The 22,273-nt window shown below is 42.3% G+C and overlaps 1 protein-coding gene across 7 annotated transcripts in view; it reads right to left on the bottom strand.

Moving 5' to 3' along the window:
* The window catches only part of LOC139764122 (progranulin-like), a 121,631-nt gene that overhangs the window by 64,881 nt on the left and 34,477 nt on the right, over window positions 1-22,273 (bottom strand). For all 7 annotated transcript variants that reach the window (XM_071690636.1, XM_071690638.1, XM_071690637.1 and 4 more), the window contains one exon: window positions 15,021-15,127. In XM_071690636.1, coding sequence (XP_071546737.1) covers window positions 15,021-15,127 — 107 coding nt within the window. The remainder of the gene's footprint in view (window positions 1-15,020; window positions 15,128-22,273) is intronic.

Below are 22,273 nucleotides of genomic sequence, written 5' to 3'. Positions count from 1 at the left end.
AAGTTGTTAGAAGCAGTGAAAAGTTTTTATCGAGGATGTAAGGCATGTGTGCATGTGTACGTGTAGGAAGAGAGGAAAGTGATTGGTTCTCACTGAATGTAGGTTTGTGGCAGGGGTGTAAGATGTCTCCATGGTTGTTTAATTTGCTTATGGATGGGGTTGTTAGGGAGGTGAAAGCAAGAGTTTTGGAAAGAGGGGCAAGTATGAAGTCTGTTGGGGATGAGACAGCTTGGGAAGTGAGTCAGTTGTTGTTTGCTGATGATACAGCGCTGGTGGCTGATTCATGTGAGAAACTGCAGAAGCTGGTGACTGAGTTTGGTAAAGTGTGTGAAAGAAGAAAGTTAAGAGTAAATGTGAATAAGAGCAAGGTTATTAGGTACAGTAGGGTTGAAGGTCAAGTCAATTGGGAGGTGAGTTTGAATGGAGAAAAACTGGAGGAAGTGAAGTGTTTTAGATATCTGGGAGTGGATCTGGCAGCGGATGGAACCATGGAAGCGGAAGTGGATCATAGGGTGGGGGAGGGGGCGAAAATTCTGGGAGCCTTGAAGAATGTGTGGAAGTCGAGAACATTATCTCGGAAAGCAAAAATGGGTATGTTTGAAGGAATAGTGGTTCCAACAATGTTGTATGGTTGCGAGGCGTGGGCTATGGATAGAGTTGTGCGCAGGAGGATGGATGTGCTGGAAATGAGATGTTTGAGGACAATGTGTGGTGTGAGGTGGTTTGATCGAGTAAGTAACGTAAGGGTAAGAGAGATGTGTGGAAATAAAAAGAGCGTGGTTGAGAGAGCAGAAGAGGGTGTTTTGAAAGGGTTTGGGCACATGGAGAGAATGAGTGAGGAAAGATTGACCAAGAGGATATATGTGTCGGAGGTGGAGGGAACGAGGAGAAGTGGGAGACCAAATTGGAGGTGGAAAGATGGAGTGAAAAAGATTTTGTGTGATCGGGCCTGAACATGCAGGAGGGTGAAAGGAGGGCAAGGAATAGAGTGAATTGGATCGATGTGGTATACCGGGGTTGACGTGCTGTCAGTGGATTGAAGCAAGGCATGTGAAGCGTCTGGGGTAAACCATGGAAAACTGTGTAGGTATGTATATTTGCATGTGTGGACGTGTGTATGTACATGTGTATGGGGGGGGGGGGGCATTTCTTTCGTCTGTTTCCTTGCGCTACCTCGCAAACGCGGGAGACAGCGACAAAGTATAAAAAAAAAAAAAAAAAAAATATATATATATATATATATATATGTTTATCCCTGGGGATAGGGGTGAAAGAATACTTCCCATGCATTCCTCGCGTGTCGCAGAAGGCGACTAGAGGGGACGGGAGCGGGGGGCCAGAAATCCTCCCCTCCTTGTATTTTTTAACTTTCTAAAATGGGAAACAGAAGAAGGAGTCACGCGGGGAGTGTTCATCCTCCTCGAAGGCTCAGATTGGGGTGTCTAAATGTGTGTGGATGTAACCAAGATGTGAAAAAAGGAGAGATAGGTAGTATGTTTGAGGAAAGGAACCTGGATGTTTTGGCTCTTAGTGAAACGAAGCTCAAGGGTAAAGGGGAAGAGTGGTTTGGGAATGTTTTGGGAGTAAAGTCAGGGGTTAGTGAGAGGACAAGAGCAAGGGAAGGAGTAGCAGTACTCCCGAAACAGGAGTTGTGGGAGTATGTGATAGAATGTAAGAAAGTAAATTCTCAATTAATATGGGTAAAACTGAAAGTTGATGGAGAGAGATGGGTGATTATTGGTGCATATGCACCTGGGCATGAGAAGAAAGATCATGAGAGGCAAGTGTTTTGGGAGCAGCTGAATGAGTGTGTTAGTGGTTTTGATGCACGAGACCGGGTTATAGTGATGGGTGATTTGAATGCAAAGGTGAGTAATGTGGCACTTGAGGGAATAATTGGTATACATGGGGTGTTCAGTGTTGTAAATGGAAATGGTGAAGAGCTTGTAGATTTATGTGCTGAAAAAGGACTGGTGATTGGGAATACCTGGTTTAAAAAGTGAGATATACATAAGTATACGTATGTAAGTAGGAGAGATGGCCAGAGAGCGTTATTGGATTATGTGTTAATTGACAGGCGCGCGAAAGAGAGACTTTTGGAAGTTAATGTGCTGAGAGGTGCAACTGGAGGGATGTCTGATCATTATCTTGTGGAGGCTAAGGTGAAGATTTGTATGGGTTTTCAGAAAAGAAGAGTGAATGTTGGGGTGAAGAGGGTGGTGAGAGTAAGTGAGCTTGGGAAGGAGACTTGTGTGAGGAAGTACAGGGAGAGACTGAGTACAGAATGGAAAAAGGTGAGAACAATGGAAGTAAGGGGAGTGGGGGAGGAATGCGATGTATTTAGGGAAGCAGTGATGGATTGCGCAAAAGATGCTTGTGGCATGAGAAGAGTGGGAGGTGGGTTGATTAGAAAGGGTAGTGAGTGGTGGGATGAAGAAGTAAGATTATTAGTGAAAGAGAAGAGAGAGGCATTTGGATGATTTTTGCAGGGAAAAAATGAAATTGAGTGGGAGATGTATAAAAGAAAGAGACAGGAGGTCAAGAGAAAGGTGCAAGAGGTGAAAAAGAGGGCAAATGAGAGTTGGGGTGAGAGAGTATCATTAAATTTTAGGGAGAATAAAAAGATGTTCTGGAAGGAGGTAAATAAAGTGCGTAAGACAAGGGAGCAAATGGGAACTTCAGTGAAGGGCGCAAATGGGGAGGTGATAACAAGTAGTGGTGATGTGAGAAGGAGATGGAGTGAGTATTTTGAAGGTTTGTTGAATGTGTTTGATGATAGAGTGGCAGATATAGGGTGTTTTGGTCGAGGTGGTGTGCAAAGTGAGAGGGTTAGGGAAAATGATTTGGTAAACAGAGAAGAGGTAGTAAAAGCTTTGCGGAAGATGAAAGCCGGCAAGGCAGCAGGTTTGGATGGTATTGCAGTGGAATTTATTAAAAAAGGGGGTGACTGTATTATTGACTGGTTGGTAAGGTTATTTAATGTATGTATGACTCATGGTGAGGTGCCTGAGGATTGGCGGAATGCGTGCATAGTGCCATTGTACAAAGGCAAAGGGGATAAGAGTGAGTGCTCAAATTACAGAGGTATAAGTTTGTTGAGTATTCCTGGGAAATTATATGGGAGGGTATTGATTGAGAGGGTGAAGGCATGTACAGAGCATCAGATTGGGGAAGAGCAGTGTGGTTTCAGAAGTGGTAGAGGATGTGTGGATCAGGTGTTTGCTTTGAAGAATGTATGTGAGAAATACTTAGAAAAACAAATGGATTTGTATGTAGCATTTATGGATCTGGAGAAGGCATATGATAGAGTTGATAGAGATGCTCTGTGGAAGGTATTAAGAATATATGGTGTGGGAGGCAAGTTGTTAGAAGCAGTGAAAAGTTTTTATCGAGGATGTAAGGCATGTGTACGTGTAGGAAGAGAGGAAAGTGATTGGTTCTCAGTGAATGTAGGTTTGCGGCAGGGGTGTGTGATGTCTCCATGGTTGTTTAATTTGTTTATGGATGGGGTTGTTAGGGAGGTGAATGCAAGAGTTTTGGAAAGAGGGGCAAGTATGAAGTCTGTTGGGGATGAGAGAGCTTGGGAAGTGAGTCAGTTGTTGTTCGCTGATGATACAGCGCTGGTGGCTGATTCATGTGAGAAACTGCAGAAGCTGGTGACTGAGTTTGGTAAAGTGTGTGAAAGAAGAAAGTTAAGAGTAAATGTGAATAAGAGCAAGGTTATTAGGTACAGTAGGGTTGAGGGTCAAGTCAATTGGGAGGTAAGTTTGAATGGAGAAAAACTGGAGGAAGTAAAGTGTTTTAGATATCTGGGAGTGGATCTGGCAGCGGATGGAACCATGGAAGCGGAAGTGGATCATAGGGTGGGGGAGGGGGCGAAAATTCTGGGAGCCTTGAAGAATGTGTGGAAGTCGAGAACATTATCTCGGAAAGCAAAAATGGGTATGTTTGAAGGAATAGTGGTTCCAACAATGTTGTATGGTTGCGAGGCGTGGGCTATGGATAGAGTTGTGCGCAGGAGGATGGATGTGCTGGAAATGAGATGTTTGAGGACAATGTGTGGTGTGAGGTGGTTTGATCGAGTAAGTAACGTAAGGGTAAGAGAGATGTGTGGAAATAAAAAGAGCGTGGTTGAGAGAGCAGAAGAGGGTGTTTTGAAATGGTTTGGGCACATGGAGAGAATGAGTGAGGAAAGATTGACCAAGAGGATATATGTGTCGGAGGTGGAGGGAACGAGGAGAAGAGGGAGACCAAATTGGAGGTGGAAAGATGGAGTGAAAAAGATTTTGTGTGATCGGGGCCTGAACATGCAGGAGGGTGAAAGGAGGGCAAGGAATAGAGTGAATTGGAGTCGATGTGGTATACCGGGGTTGACGTGCTGTCAGTGGATTGAATCAAGGCATGTGAAGCGTCTGGGGTAAACCATGGAAAGCTGTGTAGGTATGTATATTTGCGTGTGTGGACGTGTGTATGTACATGTGTATGGGGGGGGGGGGTTGGGCCATTTCTTTCGTCTGTTTCCTTGCGCTACCTCGCAAACGCGGGAGACAGCGACAAAGTATAAAAAAAAAAAAAAAAAAAAAAAAAAAATATATATATATGTTTATCCCTGGGGATAGGGGTGAAAGAATACTTCCCATGCATTCCTCGCATGTCGCAGAAGGCGACTAGAGGGGACGGGAGCGGGGGGCCAGAAATCCTCCCCTCCTTGTATTTTTTAACTTTCTAAAATGGGAAACAGAAGAAGGAGTCACGCGGGGAGTGTTCATCCTCCTCGAAGGCTCAGATTGGGGTGTCTAAATGTGTGTGGATGTAACCAAGATGTGAAAAAAGGAGAGATAGGTAGTATGTTTGAGGAAAGGAACCTGGATGTTTTGGCTCTTAGTGAAACGAAGCTCAAGGGTAAAGGGGAAGAGTGGTTTGGGAATGTTTTGGGAGTAAAGTCAGGGGTTAGTGAGAGGACAAGAGCAAGGGAAGGAGTAGCAGTACTCCCGAAACAGGAGTTGTGGGAGTATGTGATAGAATGTAAGAAAGTAAATTCTCAATTAATATGGGTAAAACTGAAAGTTGATGGAGAGAGATGGGTGATTATTGGTGCATATGCACCTGGGCATGAGAAGAAAGATCATGAGAGGCAAGTGTTTTGGGAGCAGCTGAATGAGTGTGTTAGTGGTTTTGATGCACGAGACCGGGTTATAGTGATGGGTGATTTGAATGCAAAGGTGAGTAATGTGGCACTTGAGGGAATAATTGGTATACATGGGGTGTTCAGTGTTGTAAATGGAAATGGTGAAGAGCTTGTAGATTTATGTGCTGAAAAAGGACTGGTGATTGGGAATACCTGGTTTAAAAAGTGAGATATACATAAGTATACGTATGTAAGTAGGAGAGATGGCCAGAGAGCGTTATTGGATTATGTGTTAATTGACAGGCGCGCGAAAGAGAGACTTTTGGAAGTTAATGTGCTGAGAGGTGCAACTGGAGGGATGTCTGATCATTATCTTGTGGAGGCTAAGGTGAAGATTTGTATGGGTTTTCAGAAAAGAAGAGTGAATGTTGGGGTGAAGAGGGTGGTGAGAGTAAGTGAGCTTGGGAAGGAGACTTGTGTGAGGAAGTACCGGGAGAGACTGAGTACAGAATGGAAAAAGGTGAGAACAATGGAAGTATGGGGAGTGGGGGAGGAATGCGATGTATTTAGGGAAGCAGTGATGGATTGCGCAAAAGATGCTTGTGGCATGAGAAGAGTGGGAGGTGGGTTGATTAGAAAGGGTAGTGAGTGGTGGGATGAAGAAGTAAGATTATTAGTGAAAGAGAAGAGAGAGGCATTTGGATGATTTTTGCAGGGAAAAAATGAAATTGAGTGGGAGATGTATAAAAGAAAGAGACAGGAGGTCAAGAGAAAGGTGCAACAGGTGAAAAAGAGGGCAAATGAGAGTTGGGGTGAGAGAGTATCATTAAATTTTAGGGAGAATAAAAGGATGTTCTGGAAGGAGGTAAATAAAGTGCATAAGACAAGGGAGCAAATGGGAACTTCAGTGAAGGGCGCAAATGGGGAGGTGATAACAAGTAGTGGTGATGTGAGAAGGAGATGGAGTGAGTATTTTGAAGGTTTGTTGAATGTGTTTGACGATTGAGTGGCAGATATAGGGCGTTTTGGTCGAGGTGGTGTGCAAAGTGAGAGGGTTAGGGAAAATGATTTGGTAAACAGAGAAGAGGTAGTAAAAGCTTTGCGGAAGATGAAAGCCGGCAAGGCAGCAGGTTTGGATGGTATTGCAGTGGAATTTATTAAAAAAGGGGTGACTGTATTACTGACTGGTTGGTAAGGTTATTTAATGTATGTATGACTTATGGTGAGGTGCCTGATGATTGGCGGAATGCGTGCATAGTGCCATTGTACAAAGGCAAAGGGGATAAGAGTGAGTGCTCAAATTACAGAGGTATAAGTTTGTTGAGTATTCCTGGGAAATTATATGGGAGGGTATTGATTGAGAGGGTGAAGGCATGTACAGAGCATCAGATTGGGGAAGAGCAGTGTGGTTTCAGAAGTGGTAGAGGATGTGTGGATCAGGTGTTTGCTTTGAAGAATGTATGTGAGAAATACTTAGAAAAACAAATGGATTTGTATGTAGCATTTATGGATCTGGAGAAGGCATATGATAGAGTTGATAGAGATGCTCTGTGGAAGGTATTAAGAATATATGGCATGGGATGCAAGTTGTTTGAAGCAGTGAAAAGTTTTTATCGAGGATGTAAGGCATGTGTACGTGTAGGAAGAGAGGAAAGTGATTGGTTCTCAGTGAATATAGGTTTGCGGCAGGGGTGTGTGATGTCTCCATGGTTGTTTAATTTGTTTATGGATGGGGTTGTTAGGGAGGTGAATGCAAGAGTTTTGGAAAGAGGGGCAAGTATGAAGTCTGTTGGGGATGAGAGAGCTTGGGAAGTGAGTCAGTTGTTGTTCGCTGATGATACAGCGCTGGTGGCAGATTCATGTGAGAAATTGCAGAAGCTGGTCACTGAGTTTGGTAAAGTGTGTGAAAGAAGAAAGTTAAGAGTAAATGTGAATAAGAGCAAGGTTATTAGGTACAGTAGGGTTGAGGGTCAAGTCAATTGGGAGGTAAGTTTGAATGGAGAAAAACTGGAGGAAGTAAAGTGTTTTAGATATCTGGGAGTGGATCTGGCAGCGGATGGAACCATGGAAGCAGAAGTGGATCATAGGGTGGGGGAGGGGGCAAAAATCCTGGGAGCCTTGAAGAATGTGTGGAAGTCGAGAACATTATCTCGGAAAGCAAAAATGGGTATGTTTGAAGGAATAGTGGTTCCAACAATGTTGTATGGTTGGGAGGCGTGGGCTATGGATAGAGTTGTGCGCAGGAGGATGGATGTGCTGGAAACAAGATGTTTGAGGACAATGTGTGGTGTGAGGTCGTTTGATCGAGTAAGTAACGTAAGGGTAAGAGAGATGTGTGGAAATAAAAAGAGCATGGTTGAGAGAGCAGAAGAGGGTGTTTTGAAATGGTTTGGGCACATGGAGAGAATGAGTGAGGAAAGATTGACCAAGAGGATATATGTGTCGGAGGTGGAGGGAACGAGGAGAAGTGGGAGACCAAATTGGAGGTGGAAAGATGGAGTGAAAAAGATTTTGTGTGATCGGGGCCTGAACATGCAGGAGGGTGAAAGGAGGGCAAGGAATAGAGTGAATTGGAGTGATGTGGTATACCGGGGTTGACGTGCTGTCAGTGGATTGAATCAAGGCATGTGAAGCGTCTGGGGTAAACCATGGAAAGCTGTGTAGGTATGTATATTTGCGTGTGTGGACGTGTGTATGTACATGTGTATGGGAGGGGGGGGGTTGGGCCATTTCTTTCGTCTGTTTCCTTGCGCTACCTCGCAAACGCGGGAGACAGCGACAAAGTATAAAAAAAAAAAAAAAAAAAAATATTTATATTCATTATAATTTGTCGCTGTCTCCCGTGTTAGCGAGGTAGCGCAAGGAAACAGACAAAAGATTGGCCCAACCCACCCACATTTGCATGTATTTACATGCACGTCCACACACGCACACATACATACCTATACATCTCAACGTATATATATATATATATATATATACACACACAGACATATACATATATACACATGTACATAATTCATACTGTCTGCTCTTATTCATTCCCATTACCATCCTGCCACACATGAAATGACAATCCCCTCCCCCCGCATGTGCGCAAGGTAGCACTAGGAAAAGACAACAAAGGCCACATTAGTTCACACTCAGTCTGAAGCTGTCATGTATAATGCACCAAAACCACAGCTCCCTTCCACATCCAGGCAACACAAAACTTTCCAAGGTTTACCACAGACACTTCACATGCTCTGGTTCAATCCACTGACAACACATTGACCCTGGTATACCACATCGTTCCAATTCACTTTATTCCTTGAACGCCTTTCACCCTCCTGCATGTTCAGGCCCCAATCTCTCAAAATCTTTTTCACTCTATCTTTCCACCTCCAATTTGGTCTCCCACTTCTCCTCGTTCCCTGCACCTCTGACATGGATATCCTCTTTGTCAATCTTTCCTCACGCATTCTCTCCATGTGACCAAACAATTTTAAAACACCCTCTTCTGCTCTCTCAACAACACACTTTTAATCACCAAACATCTCTCTTACCCTTTCATTACTTACTCGATCAAACCACCTCACATATAATATTGTCCTCAAACATCTCATTTCCAAAACATTCACCCTCCTCCACACAACTCTATCTATACCCCACGCCTCGCAACCATATAACACTGGTGGAACCACTATTCCTTCAAACATACCCATTTTTGCTTTCTGAGATAATGTTCTTGCCTTCCACACATTTTTCAACACACCCAGAACTTTCGCCCCCTCCCTCACCCTGTGACTCACTTCCGCTTCCACGGTTCCATGAGCCACCAGATCCACTCCCAGATATCCAAAACACTTCACTTCCTCAAGTTTTTCTCCATTCAAACTTACCTCCCAATTGACTTGTCCCTCAACCCTACTGTACCTTGCTCTTATTCACATTTACTCTCAGCTTTCTTCTTTCACAAACTTTACCAAACTCAGTCACCAGCTTTTTTTTAGTTTCTCACCCGAATCAGCCACCAGTACTGTATCATCAGCAAACAACAACTGACTCATTTACCAAGCCCTCTCATCCACAACAGACTGTATACTTGCCCCTCTCTCCAAAACTCTTGCATTCACCTCCCTAAGAACCCCATCCATAAACAAATTAAACAACCATGGAGACATCAGGCATCCCTACCGCAAACCGACATTCACTGAGAACCAATCACCTTCCTCTCTTCCTACTCATACACATGCCTTACATCCTCGATTAAAACTTTTCACTGCTTCCAGCAACTTGCCTCCCACACCATGTACTCTTAATACCTTCCACAGAGCATCTCTATCAACTCTATCATATGCCTTCAAGAAAAAAGCTGACTAGGGATAAGGCAAACATACACAGAAATCACTGCTCGGCAACAATACAACCCTTCATATGGAAGCAGAACAAAAATGACAAATTTGTGTGTGGACTCTTCACAGGAGCCCCCACAGACATAATCTTGCAAGTGTGTAGGGCAGTATCTCTCACTTTGAGGACGCCACCGCCTGAGGCTAAGTGTTGCCACAACTGGGGGAAAAGCCGCTGCTGGTGGGTACTCCCCTTTACCCATGGGTGTTGTGGGGATTGGTGAAACCTGAGGGTGTAGTTAATATCAGTTTTGCGAAGATAGGCAGCCAATGCCATCTAGCTTCCCAAGTAATGACTCTGTGCCTTCATCTCCACTACCAAACTCAACCTGTCCCACACCTTTGAAGCATCATCCTGCACAGAGACAGGGATGCTCACGGATAGCTGGGCAACATGACAGCGCCACCTGCTGGGCCATCCTGCACACAAGCCTGGCTCTCTGCAATGGCCTGCTCCCCATTTCACTACAGTTCTCATTCACCAGTTTATCAGATAATGGTGCTGGGGTGCTCGGACATCATCTCGCAACCGTGTTCCTGCTGCCAGCTGTGTGGTTGACTTATCTTCCTCTCTTAGGGAGGTGTTGAGATATTGGAGCATAGCCTGAGCTGCTATGCTGCTGTGCACGCTACTTCCAACACCTAAGTTGACCCTCAACACCCGTTTGGCTACCTTTTCCACTGCTTCAGCACATCCATTTGACTCGGGGAAGTGGCCTGGGGAGATGCGGGCCATGACTCCCCATTTTTTGTAGATAGCTTCCATCTCCTCGCTGTCTAGATTGATTTCCCATCTGAGGCAATTTCCCTGGGTGTCCCCCATCTCCTGATAACTTAGGATTACTTGGGATTTTCCCTTGTAGGTTTGAATCCTACTCACTGCACCATGTAAAAGGTGCAATGAAAGCATGTAGTCCATCCTCACTTTATTAGAAAGAAGGAGGGGTGGCATCACCTTTTTCTTAGTCTGACTTCTGCCTTCAACTGCTCGGCGAGCATTCCCATGCTGCCAGATGCCTACCACCCAGCTATCATACCACACAATAAACCCTACCTACAGTGATAGAGGAGTTAAAAGAAAGCATATGAATTTAAACATGGCACAGAAATGTTACATTCGATTAAACTGACTTTCGACATTAACGGAAACCTATTAGTCCGTTGAAATGAAGATCTACTGTGTATGAAGAATCAAGATTATCATCTACTGAAAATTATGAGTATACCTTTACATGAAAATGAAAATTAGAGCTGAGTGAGTGAAGTTGCTATAAAAAGAAGATAGAATACATCATAATGCCAAAAAAATATTGATGAAAGTGATGATATGTATCAAATTCTCACTGACTAATGAAACTGATTCTGATGGTAATGAAAGAAAAGCATTAACTGTAATATCAGAAATTGGACTCATTCAAGTGGTCACAAATGAAAACCACTAATTGTGAATGGCTCAAATAAATGCCCAATAACAGTTCAACAAATAGGTGTGAATACAATTCTAAATATCTTAATAAAGAAAGTGAAAGTGAATTACAAACACCTAAAAAACATTGTTACTTTCACAACTGTTCACCATTTCCTGCATGAGTGAGGTAGTGCCAGAAACAGATAAAGAAAAGGTCTTATTCACTCACATTAATTCTCTAGCTGTCAAGTGCAATGCACCAAAATTAAATCCCCCTTTCCACAATCAGGCCTAAAGACCTTTTCCTGGTTTCCCCTGGATACTTCATATGCCCTTTCAGTCCATTAAATGCATTTTGACCACCATATACCATATCAATCCAATTCCCTCAACAACGAGCATACCTTTCATGTGCAAGCTCAAGCCCCTCTACTTCTGAAACATATATCCTCTCTGTCAAACATGCCTCACTCAATCTCTCTAAATCTCTAAAACGCTTCAAAACACCCTCTTCAGCTCTTTAACCCTCACTCTTATCAATACCTCTTCAGCTCTTTAACCCTCACTCTTATCAATACCTCTTCTCTTTCTTAACCTATCATTATTTTCTTGATCAACCCTCCACACCATAAATTCTCACCTACTGTCCTTGCCTCATATCCATACATCACTGGATCACTGTACTTTCAAACATACTCATTTTAATCCTACCAGAGAAAAATCTCTCTTCCCACCTATCCCTTCATGCTCTAAGAATCCTTTCCCACTCACCCACCCTGTGTCTCACCTTCACATCCATGGTTCCACGTATCTAATGCAATTTACTTCCTCTAAGTTTCCTCCACTCAACCTCACCCCAACTAACCAGTCTGTATGCACCACTGAACCTAATAACCTTGCTTTTATTCAGATTCACTCTCAACTTTCTCCCTTCACTCACTGTCCACACTTCAGATACTATCTTCCTCAGTTCCTTACTTGAAACTGCCAACAGGGTAATGTCATCAGCAAAAAACAACTGACTCATTTTCCAAGCCACCCTACCTCCTACAGACTGCACAACTGACCCTCTCTCCACAACTCTTGCATCTACTTCCCTCACACATCCTATCCATTAACCAATTACACAGCCATGGCGAAATCACACACTTATACTTACGTAATTTGATAATTCACCTATGTCCCTTGTGCTTTATACAATGGTACTATACATGCATTATGCCAATCCTCAACATAATCCATACATATAATGAAAATCTTAAATAACCAATCAACAACACAGTGACTCCCTTCCTAAGAATTCCAACTGCAATACCATCCATTTCACCTGCCTTGCCACATTTCATATTATGAAAGGCTTTCACCTCATTTCTCTTCATCAAAACACTTCCCACATCTCCCCAAACCAAACATCCTATCATCAAACACATTCAGCAATCCTTCAAAGTGCTCATTCCATCTCCTCATCACTGCTTGTTACCACTTCCCAATTCGCTCCCTTCAATGTTCCCATTTGTTCTCACTTTCCTTACTATCAAATTCATCATGAAACATTACCTTATTCTCCCTGAAGTTTGTTGACAGTCACTAACTCCTACTCTCATTTGCAGTCTCTTTCATTCTCAAAAACTTCCTCTTGATTTCCTGCTGCTTTCTCTTGAATATCTACCATTCACTTGCAATAATTCCCTCCTTCCCTGTATGGACCATTCATACACCTCTCTTTTCTATTTCATTAGAAGCTTTGTCATCCCACCCCTCACTACATCTTCTTACCTGCCCACCACCCTCCTTCCTCACAACACACACTTCTCCCAAACATGTAAGCAGTGCTTCCCCTAACGTCTCACATTCCTCACACCCTTAGTTTTGTTTCCCCTCACCTTTTGCCCCTGCACCTTCCTCTTGACCTCCTCCTGCTTTCTCTTGTACCTCTAACAATCACTTGTACTCCTTCATTACAAAAATTGCCCCTGCACCTCACTTTTTTCTTTCACTAGCAACTGACTCAATCCTACCACTCTACCATTTCTCACCTGTCCACCTCCCATCTTCTGCATGCCACACACTTTTCTAGTACACGCATGCAGTGCTTCTATAAATCCTCCCATTATTCATCCACTGCCCTATATTAATTTACTCTCATGTTTTGGCATTCTACACTCAGTCTCTCCTGATATATCCTCCCATAGATATCTCTTCTTTTACCATCTCATTTACTTTCACATCTCTAATTCCAACCCATATCAGCTCTTTTCCTAAAGACTCTACAAACCTTCACCCTTGCCTCAACCAGGTAAAGATATTCCACTAGCCGCCCCTCTCAGTGCATTCACATCAAATAGTCTCTTTTATACACCCATCTACAATTCTTAAACCAGGTATTCCTAATCACCACTCTCTTTTTAGAAGTCAACTTTACAAGCTCTTAACCATTCTTAATCACAACAATACACCATGACCCTTCAATAATACCCTCAATTACCACACTACCCACTCTCACATTCAAATCATAATTCACTAATACTGGATTCCTTGCATCAAAACTAAGAACACACTTACTTAGATCCCCCCCATAACTCTTCCTTGGTCCTTTAATTTCCAGGTACATAAGCATTAAAAATCACCCACCTCTCATAATCCACTCTCATTTCTACCTAAATCAGTCAGGGGCTCACTTCCTTGCAATCATTGCACACAATTCCACAACTCCTTCAGAAATGCTAGACATTCCTGAGCTCTAACCTTCACACTAAACTCTGACTTTATACCAAAGAATTCCCAAACCATTCCTTTCCCTTCCTATCAAGCTGTTTTGCCTACAATTTTGAAAATCCCATGGGAATAAAGGATTATGCCAAGCCTAACTCTGATGTGGCACCCAAACAGGAAGGCATGGACGACTGTGAACATTTTTCAAGACAGCTCTATCAACTCCTACCCTGCAGTGGAAATGTACTATGCCAAGTGTAACATTACCAAAGCAATGCTTATCTTTGACAATGCATCAAGCCATTTGGTGAACTTGAATGACTTCCAATAATATGGAAAATGTTTGGAGAAGCATATGGCCACAGTGTACCAATAACTTTACAAGCTTTCAACCTACAGAACCTGTATAGAAAGTTCTCAGACACATTGCAGCACTAGCATATCATAGCAGGCTTGAAGACAATGTGGAAGAAGTGGGTCACATGCTGAATTCACATGAAGATACGTTACATGAAGATCTCATACTGTTGGAACGAGCAAATTGCATAAGAGGTTAACACTACATAAGCAACACACAATGTGCAATTGACACTACATAAGCAACACACAATCCACATCAGCGGAAGAAAAATCACCTGTTGAAGTTCTTCACACTCATTGATGAAGTGGAAATACTTAGTGCTAATGATAAAAATCGAGAATGTACCTTTGAGGTTACATGATCACTACAAGATGCCATGAACTCCTACAAGAAAGTGTATTAAGAGATGGTGCACCAGAACCAGCAAACCATTTGTTGATTTTCTCATCACAAGAGAAGAATCCTGCAGCACATGATGAAGGTCAAGATAAGGAAGATGATTATGTTCTACAAGGATGGGCATACAGCAGAGATAACATCAGCACAGAGCCTCCCTCTTACTCCCTTTAATTCCATTAAACCTCTACCCCATTGTCACGAACACTTTAAGTACCACTTAGCAAAACTTCTGGTGGGTAAAACTTGCATATATGGAGTACGTATCCTTCTTTATGGTAAGTAAAGTTAGGGAACTATCTTAATTACACTTAACATGTATTCAAAATTTCTTTACAAGAATAAATCCTTTCCATAACACAGGGACATATGTAGTGTTATAACTGTTTGTTCCACATGTATACTCTATTTTGTCCCACATAATAATAATAGGGCACACAGTGTACTATATTCAAGATTTTGACAATCATCAAAAATCATTCTCCAGTTATAAAGCAAACAAAATAACACTATATAAATGGTAACTATAATTCAGTTGTAAGGTAAACAAAATAACATACTATTTAACAGGTAACTATAATCACATACTCACAGCCAAACAACAATGATACATAAAATACATACCCTGAGGGCAGCAGTGTACATGGTCAGTACAACACACAGCAGATGGGAAAGGACAGCAACCAAATTCTTTGTTTGCCAATTCACAACAGGTCATAAGATCAGGGCATCTGAAATGAAATGATATATCAATGTCTATAGATATATCATCCAAGTATACATTAACAATCTGGCATTTGAACTTTTATATTCTCCTCTGGTTGTAGGATAATTTACAATGATAAGCTTCAATTACTGTTACTAGGATTACTTTGGAGAAAGCAGGAGGTCAGGAGAAAGGTGCACGAGTTGAAAATGAGGGCAAACGAGAATTGAGGTGAGTTAGTATCAGCAAACTTTAGGGAGAATAAGATCTTTTAAAAGGTTAATAAAATGGAAAAAAAGGAAAACCGTTGGGAATGTTGTTCAGGCAGTGGAAGAATGCATGGAATAGTGTATGGAAGGGAGGCATGTGAGGACAGGGATAAGTAGAGAGACTTTCAATGTGGCCACCCCTCGATGGGAGTTCCCAGAGGGAATGGGCATCAGAGATATAGATAGAGAGATAGATGTACTGCTAGTAATGAAGTGAGAAGGTGATGGAAGGAGTATTTTAATAGGCTGTTGAATGTGTTTGATGACATGGTAGCAGATATGTAGGGTGTTTGGGTCTCTGTGGTATGCAAAGTGAAAGAGACATGAAGTGCAGTTTGATGACGACAAAAGAGGCAGTGAAAGTCTTAGGTAAAATGAAATGTAGCAAGGCAGCTGGGGTGGATGGCATTGCAGATGAATTTATTCAGAAAGGGGGGAAATGTTTTGTTGACTGGTTACTTAAAAATCTTTAATGTATGTATGGATTATGGTAGGGTGCCTGAGGATTGGCAGCATGCATATCTAGTGCCAATATATAAACGCATAGGAATAAAGGTGTGTGTTCAAACTAAAGACATATATGTTTGCTGAGTGTACCTGTTAAGTCGTATGGAAGAGCAGCTATTGTGAGGGTGAAAGCATGCACAGAGCATCAGACTGTGGAGGAGCACTGGGGTTTAAGAAGTGTACAGAATGTGTGGATTAGGTTTTTGCTTTGAAGAATGTGTGCAAGAAATACTTAACAAACAGACGGATTTGTTTGTATCATTTATGGATCTGATGTGAGTTTGAATGAAGAAAAATTGGAGGAAGTGACATTTTTCAGTTACCTGGGAGTGGACACAGCAGCAAATTGAACCATGGAAGAAGAGTCATTGGGTGAGTGAAGGGGCAAATATTCTAGGAGCAGTGAAAAATGTGCAAAAAGAAAGTTTATTATCTAAGAAGGCGAAAATGGGTATGTTTGAAGGTATACTAGTCCCTACAATGTAATACGAATGTGAGGCATGGACTATCAATAAAGGTATGCATAGAAGAGTGGATGTATTGAACACAAAATGTTTAAGGACAATATGTGGTGTGAGGTGGTTTAATCAAGTAAGTAAGGAAAGGGTGAGAGGTGAAGTAATAAAAATGAGTGTGGACAGCTGGGGCGGGTGTCCTGAAGTAGTTTGAACACAAGGAGAGAGCGAGTTGGGAAAGTTTGAAAAAGAGGACATGTGTGTCAGAACTGAAAGAAAAAAGGTAAACAATTGAGGCCTGAACATGCTGGAGAGTGAAAGGCATGTATGGTATATAGTGAACAAGAATGATGTGGTTAACAGGGGTCAAAATGCTGTCAATGGACTGGACCAGGGAATGTAAAACATCTGGGGGAGCACCATGGAATATATATGCTGCCATATCCACTCCAGGTAAATAAAACACTTCACTTTCTCCAAGTTTTCGCCAATCAAACCTAATTCCCAACTAACCCGTCCTTCAACTCAGCTAAACCTAATAACTTCACCTTTATTCACATTGACTCTAAACTTCCTCCTTTGACACACTTCCAAACTCAGTCACCAACTTATGCAGTTTCTCACTCAAATCTCCCACCACAGCTGAATCATCTGCAACAATAAATGACTCACTTCCCAGGACCACTTATCCCCCATGGACTACATACTGGTCCCTCTTTTCAACACTCTTGCATTAACCTCCCTCAACACCCAATCCACAAACAAATTGAACAACCATGGTGATATCACACATCTCTACCACAGACCAACTTTCACCCAGAACCATTCACTCTCCTCTCTTCCATTTGTACACATGCCTTACAACCTTGATAAAAAGTTCTCACTAATTCTAGCACAGGGGTTCCCAACCTTTTTGTTCCTCTGTCCCACTTTCTGAGTAAAACATGACATTACAAATGGAAAATTCCACAACTGACCACATTTGCCTGTGCTGGGCTCTGACACTAGTTGATGCCAGTTTATCACAAGCCATCGTCATTGCCAGACATACGTGCATCACTGTTTTTTGCTTATTCTCTGCTCTATGGTACAAAGATACTGTTGAAAGGTCAAAAAGGCCAGCAAATACCACTATGGGTTAACAGTGGTAAGAGAAAGATGGAGCATTTTATGTTTATGTTATGCAAAAAATTAAAAACATTGTATGAATTACCTTCAGGCTGTGTATAAAGTGTATATGAAACATTTATGGATTCTGTGTTTAGATTGGGTCCCATCACCGAGATATCTCATTCTGTGTATGAAAACATTCCAAAATTCAAAACACATCTGGTTCCAGGCATTTCAGATAAGGGATACTAAACATGTATCTTATCATGAAATCTGTAAAAGACTATATAAGGATCTTATTCTGATCTAAAACAAGGATTTTCTATATTGCTCATGCTCTACTTAGTCATAGTGTACACTGTACACAATGTAAACAATGGTTATACTCTCAGAACACTATGTACATCATGAGAAGTGCAACACGGTACATGTACCTCAGGTTGGGAACCCCTATGAATCTCACAGCTTTCCATCCTCAACCTATCATAAAACATCACCAACATTATCATAAGCTTTCTTCGGACTCATAAATGCTACATATAAATCCATCTGTTCCTCTAAGAATTTCTCAAACACATTCTCCAACACAAACACTCAATCCACATTCTCTACCACTACTGAAACCACAGTGCTCCTCTATAATCAGATGCACTTGTACATGGATTCACCGGCTTAACCAATACCCTATTCTATACCTAGCTGAAGCAGTGTATATCGATGCTCTTTTCCTGTAATTATATATATATATTTTCTATTTATTTATTATACTTTGTCGCTGTCTCCCGCGTTTGCGAGGTAGCGCAAGGAAACAGACGAAAGAAATGGCCCAACCCCCCCCCCATACACATGTATATACATACGTCCACACACGCACATATACATACCTACAAAGCTTTACATGGTTTACCCCAGACGCTTCATATGCCTTGCTTCAATCCACTGACAGCACGTCAACCCCGGTATACCACATCGCTCCAATTCACTCTATTCCTTGCCCTTCTTTCACCCTCCTGCATGTTCAGGCCCCGATCACACAAAATCTTTTTCACTCCATCTTTCCACCTCCAATTTGGTCTCCCTCTTCTCCTTGTTCCCTCCACCTCCGACACATATATCCTCTTGGTCAATCTTTCCTCACTCATCCTCTCCATGTGCCCAAACCACTTCAAAACACCCTCTTCTGCTCTCTCAACCACACTCTTTTTATTTCCACACATCTCTCTTACCCTTACGTTACTCACTCGATCAAACCACCTCACACCACACATTGTCCTCAAACATCTCATTTCCAGCACATCCATCCTCCTGCGCACAACTCTATCCATAGCCCACGCCTCGCAACCATACAACATTGTTGGAACCACTATTCCTTCAAACATACCCATTTTTGCTTTCCGAGATAATGTTCTTGACTTCCACACATTCTTCAAGGCCCCCAGGATTTTCGCCCCCTCCCCCACCCTATGATCCACTTCCGCTTCCATGGTTCCATCCGCTGCCAGATCCACTCCCAGATATCTAAAACACTTCACTTCCTCCAGTTTTTCTCCATTCAAACTCACCTCCCAATTGACTTGACCCTCAACCCTACTGTACCTAATAACCTTGCTCTTATTCACATTTACTCTTAACTTTCTTCTTCCACACACTTTTCCAAACTCAGTCACCAGCTTCTGCAGTTTCTCACATGAATCAGCCACCAGCGCTGTATCATCAGCGAACAACAACTGACTCACTTCCCAAGCTCTCTCATCCCCAACAGACTTCATACTTGCCCCTCTTTCCAAAACTCTTGCATTCACCTCCCTAACAACCCCATCCATAAACAAATTAAACAACCATGGAGACATCACACACCCCTGCCGCAAACCTACATTCACTGAGAACCAATCACTTTCCTCTCTTCCTACACGTACACATGCCTTACATCCTCGATAAAAACTTTTCACTGCTTCTAACAACTTTCCTCCCACACCATATATTCTTAATACCTTCCACAGAGCATCTCTATCAACTCTATCATATGCCTTCTCCAGATCCATAAATGCTACATACAAATCCATTTGCTTTTCTAAGTATTTCTCACATACATTCTTCAAAGCAAACACCTGATCCACACATCCTCTACCACTTCTGAAACCACACTGCTCTTCCCCAATCTGATGCTCTGTACATGCCTTCACCCTCTCAATCAATACCCTCCCATATAATTTACCAGGAATACTCAACAAACTTATACCTCTGTAATTTGAGCACTCACTCTTATCCCCTTTGCCTTTGTACAATGGCACTATGCACGCATTCCGCCAATCCTCAGGCACCTCACCATGAGTCATACATACATTAAATAACCTTACCAACCAGTCAACAATACAGTCACCCCCTTTTTTAATAAATTCCACTGCAATACCATCCAAACCTGCTGCCTTGCCGGCTTTCATCTTCCGCAAAGCTTTCACTACCTCTTCTCTGTTTACCAAATCATTTTCCCTAACCCTCTCACTTTGCACACCACCTCGACCAAAACACCCTATATCTGCCACTCTATCATCAAACACATTCAACAAACCTTCAAAATACTCACTCCATCTCCTTCTCACATCACCACTACTTGTTATCACCTCCCCATTTGCGCCCTTCACTGAAGTTCCCATTTGCTCCCTTGTCTTACGCACTTTATTTACCTCCTTCCAGAACATCTTTTTATTCTCCCTAAAATTTAATGATACTCTCTCACCCCAACTCTCATTTCCCCTTTTTTTCACCTCTTGCACCTTTCTCTTGACCTCCTGTCTCTTTCTTTTATACATCTCCCACTCAATTGCATTTTTTCCCTGCAAAAATCGTCCAAATGCCTCTCTCTTCTCTTTCACTAATACTCTTACTTCTTCATCCCACCGCTCACTACCCTTTCTAATCAACCCACCTCCCACTCTTCTCATGCCACAAGCATCTTTTGCGCAATCCATCACTGATTCCCTAAATACATCCCATTCCTCCCCCACTCCCCTTACTTCCATTGTTCTCAAGGGTAAAGGGGAAGAGTGGTTTGGGAATGTCTGGGGAGTAAAGTCAGGGGTTAGTGAGAGGACAAGAGCAAGGGAAGGAGTAGCAATACTCCTGAAACAGGAGTTGTGGGAGTATGTGATAGAGTGTAAGAAAGTGAATTCTCGATTAATATGGGTAAAACTGAAAGTTGATGGAGAGAGGTGGGTGATTATTGGTGCATATGCACCTGGGCATGAGAAGAAAGATCAAGAGAGGCAAGTGTTTTGGGAGCAGCTGAATGAGTGTGTTAGTGGTTTTGATGCACGAGACCGGGTCATAGTGATGGGTGATTTGAATGCAAAGGTGAGTAATGTGGCAGTTGAGGGAATAATTGGTATACATGGGGTGTTCAGTGTTGTAAATGGAAATGGTGAAGAGCTTGTAGATTTATGTGCTGAAAAAGGACTGATGATTGGGAATACCTGGTTTAAAAAGCGAGATATACATAAGTATACTTATTTAAGTAGGAGAGATGGCCAGAGAGCGTTATTGGATTACGTGTTAATTGACAGGCGTGCGAAAGAGAGACTTTTGGATGTTAATGTGCTGAGAGGTGCAACTGGAGGGATGTCTGATCATTATCTTGTGGAGGCTAAGGTGAAGATTTGTATGGGTTTTCAGAAAAGAAGAGTGAATGTTGGGGTGAAGAGGGTGGTGAGAGTAAGTGAGCTTGAGAAAGAGACCTGTGTGAGGAAGTACCAGGAGAGACTGAGTACAGAATGGAAAAAGGTGAGAACAATGGATATATATATATATATATATATATATATATATATATATATATATATATATATATATGAAAGGCGGGCAAGGAATAGAGTGAATTGGATCGATGTGGTATACCGGGGCCGTCGTGCTGTCAATGGATTGAATCAGGGCATGTGAAGCGTCTGTGGTAAACCACGGAAAGTTCTGTGGGGCCTGGATGTGGAAAGGGAGCTGTGGTTTCGGGCATTATTGCATGACAGCTGGAGACTGAGTGTGAGCGAATGGGGCCTTTGTTGTCCTTTCCTGGCGCTGCCTCGCTCACATGAGGGGGGGAGGGGGATGTTATTCCGTGTATGGCGGGGTGGCGATGGGGGTGAGTAGGGGCAGGCAGTGTGAATTGTGTGCATGTGTGTATATGTGTGTGTCTGTGTGTGTATACATGTGTGTACGTTGGGATGTGTGGGTGTGTATGTTTGCGTGTGTGGACGTGTGTGTGTGTGCACGTGTGTGGGGGTGGGTTGGGCCATTTCTTTTGTCTGTTTCCTTGCGCTACCTCGCAGGCGCGGGAGACAGCGACAAAGCAAAATAAATAAAATAAATAACACATATACATAATACGAATAAATAATATAATATATATATATATATATATATATATATATATATATATATATATATATATATATATATATATACATACATACATACATATATATATATATATATATATATATATATATATATATATATATATATATATATATATATATATATATATATATATATTATCTTTTTTTTTTTTTTGCTTTATCGCTGTCTCCCGCGTTTGTGAGGTAGCGCAAGGAAACAGACGAAAGAAATGGCCCAACCCACCCCCATACACATGTATATACATACGTCCACACACGCAAATATACATACCTACACAGCTTTCCATGGTTTACCCCAGACGCTTCACATGCCCTAATTCAATCCACTGACAGCACGTCAACCCCGGTATACCACATCGCTCCAATTCACTCTATTCCTTGCCCTCCTTTCACCCTCCTGCATGTTCAGGCCCCAATCACACAA

This window comes from Panulirus ornatus, chromosome 48 (genome assembly GCF_036320965.1).
Source record: "Panulirus ornatus isolate Po-2019 chromosome 48, ASM3632096v1, whole genome shotgun sequence".
NCBI lineage: Eukaryota > Metazoa > Arthropoda > Malacostraca > Decapoda > Palinuridae > Panulirus > Panulirus ornatus.
The sequence above is the reverse complement of the archived record's forward strand: the minus strand, read 5'-3'. Positions and strand labels throughout refer to the sequence as shown.